This window comes from Macaca mulatta, chromosome 11 (genome assembly GCF_049350105.2).
Source record: "Macaca mulatta isolate MMU2019108-1 chromosome 11, T2T-MMU8v2.0, whole genome shotgun sequence".
Classification (NCBI taxonomy): domain Eukaryota; kingdom Metazoa; phylum Chordata; class Mammalia; order Primates; family Cercopithecidae; genus Macaca; species Macaca mulatta.
The window spans coordinates 92360942-92366941 of record NC_133416.1 but is presented as its reverse complement, the minus strand read 5'-3'; the positions used below and the strand labels follow the sequence as shown (position 1 = coordinate 92366941).

Here is a 6000-nt window from a genome sequence, read left to right as displayed (position 1 = left end):
AATTTGGCATTGACTTTAGAAGTAGCAAATTTAGAAGTTTCAGTAGATGAGGGCAGGAAAGTGACTTAATTTATTTATAAATAAAAATAGGAATAATGAAGCAAAAATATAGGCTGTGTAGGGAGGTTCTCATATATTGGAAAATCAAAACGTGATTCAAAATGTGGGAGATTTCTCAAAGAACTGAAAACAGAACTACCATTCGACACAGCGATCCTATTACTGGGTATATACCCAAAGGAAAACAAATCATTCTACCAAAAAGACATGCACTTGTATGTACATCGCAGCACTAGTCACAATAGCAAAGACATGAAATCAACCTGGGTGCCCATCAACAGTGGATTGGATAAAGAAAATGTGGAATACATACATCACAGAATACTATGAAGCCATAAAAATGTATCAAATTGGCCGGGCGCCGTGGCTCACACCTGTAATCCTAGCACTTTGGGAAGCCAAGGCAGGCGGATTGCCTGAGCTCAGGAGTTTGAGACCAACCTGGGCAACACGGTGAAACCTCGTCTCTACTCAAATATGAAATAAATAAGGCGGGCGTGGTGGCGTGCGCCTGTAATGCCAGCTACTCGGGAGGATGAGGCAGGAGAATTGCTTGAACCCGGGAGGCAGAGGTTGCAGTGAGCCGAGATAGCGTCACTACACTAGAGCCTGCGTGACAGAGCAAGACTCCATCTCAATAAATAAATAAACAAATTAATTAATTAAAAAGTATGAAATCATGTCCTTTCCAGCAACATGGAGGCCATTATCTTAAGCCAATTAACGCAGGAACAGAAAACCAAATACTGCATATTCTCACTTGTAAGTGGGAGCTAAACATTGGGTACACATGTATGCCAAGATGGAAACAATAGACCGCGGGAGCTGCTAGAGTGGGGAGAGAGGGAGGAAAGCAAGGGCTGAAAAACTACCTGTTTGTTACTATGCTCTTTACTTGGGTGATGGGATCATTTGTAACCCAAACCTCAGTGTCACACACAATATACCAGCTTAACAAAACTGCCCATGTTACCCCTGAATCTAAAATAAAAGTTGGAATTATTTTTAAAATGGTCACTCTTTACTAAGAATCTAATAGATTTGATATTTAATATTAGGTTATCATAATAATACCTTTCTCAAAGTTTCTGAAAGTATTCAATCAGAGAACGTTAAGTAAAACTCTCAGCACAGTACTTAATGATAAATGGAATAAAGACAACTAATTGTAAACAAGGACAACAAGGAATGGCATACTTTTAAAATGACTATTGCTAATGATTATATTTTGAGCACTTAATATGTACTTAGATGGTGTGTTCCAAGCTTCTCACAAATAAAATCTTCTCACAATACTCCCCATGCCTAAGTATTGGTCGCCTCTAATTTCATAGATGAAAAATAATGAGAAGCAGAGAAGTTAAATAACCTCCCCAAGGTCACACAGCTAATAAACGATAAAGTCAAGCTTCAAACTGTGTTGGACTAACTCCAGAATCTACACTAATGTCCATTAAGCTATGCTTGCTCTTATGCAAGTGATGAATATAAATGATGTCAGAGCTCCAAACTAAACAATTAAAACAGAAAAAAAAAAAAAAAAGAAAGAAAGAAACTTGGCTGGAGATCTTCAAGGCAATAACCAACAAATGGTTTTGAGTTCTAAGACAATACAGGATATTGAAGCCCAAGTAGGTATTACAGGTTGATAACAAAGATAAACAAAGACAGGCATCTGATTCAAAATAAATATAAATAAACAAATAAATAAAATAAGCCAATGTTAAATCTTCAAAGAGTTCAGGCTCTCAGACTTGTCTCATAGGAACATGGCACATAAATGAGGTGACTCTGGGGACAGGAGTGGTCAAAGGCTCCTCAGACTTGATTAGGTTAAATATCTAAATCTGGTAGCTGGACAAAAATGGTCAACATTTTATGAATATAGAAAAAATAGAAGGACATCCTGTAAAATGTGGACTGTTAAAATGATATAGTATTTTATCTTATATTTTAATATAATTTGATGTTTACTATCAACTATTCCTTGAATTTAAGCATACTTTTAATCATAGACCAACAGAGATATATCTACCATGCTTTCTTGCTACTAATGATTTTGCTGGGGATGTTCAGAAAAAGCCACAATAAAAATCAAATTTGTAAGAAAAATCATGGAAACCCCATATAGTGAATATTGCAGAGTGGAGATAGAAAGTAATTTAGTTTTTTTTTTTTTTAATTTATGTAGTGTTACTAAAATAAATGTGGATTTTGGAAAGCAATAGTTAAGCAATTCTACAGTATGATCCAATTTCAACAAAACCGAGGAAATTATAAGACAGTGCTGGCATACCATTGTGCTGAGATACTGTTCCACATGGAATTATTAAATACGAACCTACAGCAAAATTTAATTTTGATCTTCCTCACTTTTCTGGAGGGCATCAGATGCCCAATCACTAATTTTATTTGATTTTTTTTTCTTAGGGAATAAAAGATCTTCCAATGTTCTAAAATCAGATTTGGTGATAATTATGTAACTGTAAATATAGAAGAGTTCATTGTTTTGTACTTTTAAAAGGGGTGCATTTTATCATAAGACAGTTGTATCTTAAAAGAATTGGATTAGGAGACACCCTCTACTGGGCAGTAGGGGTTAGTTGGGATATTTCATTGGAAGCTGCACTCCGTGGCATCAGGAAATATCTGTGATTCTCTGAAGTGAGTAATTCCAGAGTAGCAGTTAAAGACAACATGGGGTTCAACTTGGCCAGCAATGAACAAATGATTTTGCCTCACTTTTCCTCACTCTTTTCGCCTTAAAAAAGGGACAAGAATAAACATGTTAACTGTTAACAAAAATCTTCCATATAAAACTGTTTTTGCCAAGCCTATTCCTAAACAAACAACAACAACAACAAAACCTATAGTACATTAGAAAATCTGGTAAATACATAAAACTCATTCAGTGAAATTAATGATATGCCAAATGTACTTTACTTGGTTCCAAAATAAAGCAAACTAAACAGAATTCACATGGGGGAAAGAAAATAAAATCATAGAACATCACATCATAAAGCTTACGTGGAAATGTTTTATATTCTATAGGCCACTTTGACTTTATCACTCCTTTGAACTATTTCTAGCATATTTTATACCAGTACACAATTCAATAAACATATCATACATACATATTATACTATTCTAGATGGTAATGTAGCTTCACATTTAATAGAACAAGATAGAATGCAAGAGAACCTATTAGGATAGATTTCTCTTTATGAGTCTGAGATATATGTTAAATTAAAGGACAAAAACATCCTGCTCATCTTTCTTCCTAGGCATTTCTTTTCTAATGTAACAACATTCCTATTTAACAAACAATATCTATAGAATTGTTACTGATTTTAGCAGAATTTCTACATTTTTTCAAAAAAGACTGAAATAGTAGAGTTAAGACTGTAACAATGAAATACACTCTGATTAAAACCCCAGCCTTATTTTAAATTGGGAACATATTTTAATTCTATTAAAATATTAATCCATAAATATTTGTTGAAATAATATTGTGTTTTGACATGGATAATGGGCACCAAAATTTTTAAATGTTTTACTATGGAAAATATTTAATATAAAAGAAGAATGGAAAGGAAACCCCTACATACTATCATCATCTATTTGTCCAACAATTTCAATAATTTCCCATACTTGCTTTATTTATCTTTCTATATATGGTTTTATTACTATCTAATTTTTTTTGCTGTTGTTTGAGAGGGAGTCTCACTCTGTCACCCAGGCTGGAGTGCAGTGGCTGGATCTTGGCTCACTGCAAGTTCCGCCTCCCAGGTTCGTGCCATTCCCCTGCCTCAGTCTCCCGAGTAGCTGGGACTACAGGCACCCACCGCCACGCCCGGCTAATTTTTTTGTATTTTTAGTAGAGACCGGGTTTCACCGTGTTAGCCAAGATGGTCTCGATCTCCTGACCTCGTGATCCGCCCCCCTCGGCCTCCCAAAGTGCTGGGATTACAGGTGTGAGCCACCGTGCCTGGACTATTGCTATCTACTTTAAGGAAAATTCTAGACTCCATGACTTCTACCCCTACATACTTCAGTAGGCATTTCTAGGATGGTATAAATTTGGGGGTTACCAAACTTTTCTTTAGTTTGAGACATTACAAAATAGAAATGTAAATCAAATTGTTTCCATTTTCAATCGTGCTATGAAGATGCCTAAATTTTAAGATTTATTTAAATCTTATAGAAGACAAAATATTGAAAATGTTCATAGGTCCTTTTCATTAAAATATGATTCTCCTTTTCTATTAAAATTGCTATCCAAATACACGTTAAATTATGAAAAAATATACTAAAATGAAAATGTAAAATTAAATAAAAATTTATACTAAAAATTTAGTATAATTTTATACTATTTTTATACTATACTATAAATTTTTTATACTATAGTATAAATTTTTACACTAAAATTTAGCATAAATTTTAGTATAAAAACTAAAAAACATTAGTATTAAAAGGAAAGCAGATGGCAAACATTTTAAGTCATGTTTGCTGCACTGTTTTGCATCATGCTTGCTGCTTTATTACATTTGAATATTTCTGTTTAATAATTTAAGTTCATATTTGTTCTGAATATTGACACCAGAGATATAATCAGAACTATCACTGCCTAGATGTGCAAATCCTTCACCCAACAGTGAGTTGGGCAAACTTCAAATATTGTAAAATATTTTAAATTCCTGAGTATAATCTATAGGGCTTAATACAATTTATGTAAGTTGGCAGTAAACAGAATATCATTTCAACATGTGATCACTTCCACTGATACAAGTTAATATATCTGTCACCATAAAATTTAAATAACATTAATGTCACTGATGATACAGCATTATAAAATGTTTATATATAAATTTAAAAAATTAAAATTTATGTAAATATTGATATAAATTTTCAGTTACTATATCAATATTTCAGCACACTAAATTAGCACTTCAGCTTTAAGAGCCATATTTTGAGTTATTCAAGTATATGTTATCCATAATTCTTTTTATATATACTTTATGATTCATTAAGAAATAAAAATTTATTGTAAATACAATTCTTTTAATCTTTATCTTTATACCGCTCCATGTATCTGTTATTAAGCCATACCTTCAAAGTAACCATCTCTTCTGGGCTGTACTTTCTTTGATGATTTTGGAACAGACACTTTATTTTCATTGTTTTTGAATAAGGATAGACGCACAGTGGAATCTAGACAAAATGAGCAGGAAGGGAGCAAAGTTCATCTTTGGTTAATGCCTTCTCTAAATGGCCACATATTTCTTATATGGTGGTATTAAAAAAAATAATATCCACTCTACAAAGCTCTATGAAATTGATGATGATGTTATATTAAGCTTCATAACATGGAAAGGTAGTCAACTATGTACATATTATTGGTTATCTGATTAAAAAGATAGCCAATACTTAAATAACAGAAATACTCTACTTTTCCATCTAAAGTATGGGGAGCTGGGATATAAAAGATGGAAGCAAGACAACTAACGGAATAAGAAACAGGTAGGAAAGGTTATTTCATTAATTTAACACCTAAAATAGTGGTTTCTCTTTTGCCCTAATGTATTTTCAGATAACAAAGATGTATAAATTTTCCCCTTATATTCAAAGCCAAGAATATTCAAGATCTATTATATTACAAAAAACAGATTGTGAATGTAGACTATACATGATATATTAAATTAAGAAACAAGATTTTTAACATTGTAAATACCAAATTACATATTTTAATTAAATGCTAAAGTAGAAAAAATAAATAGTATTTGCATAGCTGTTCTCCAGCATGAGCAACCTGACAATTTCCATTAGTCTTCCAGTAATAATTCGTCTTTACTAAGTATGATTTACATTTTCACAATGATTGTATTTCTCAACATTAGGGAAAATGTTGGACAATGTTTAGGTACATTTCATAAGTATTAA

The 6000-nt window shown here is 32.6% G+C and overlaps 1 protein-coding gene across 1 annotated transcript in view; it reads right to left on the bottom strand.

The window, feature by feature from the left end:
- Nucleotides 1–2798: 2798 nt before the first annotated feature.
- The window catches only part of LRRIQ1 (leucine rich repeats and IQ motif containing 1), a 133797-nt gene continuing 130595 nt past the window's right edge, over nt 2799–6000 (bottom strand). Inside the window, 2 exon segments of the mRNA XM_077953101.1 lie at nt 2799–2821; nt 5170–5271. Coding sequence (XP_077809227.1) covers nt 2799–2821; nt 5170–5271 — 125 coding nt within the window.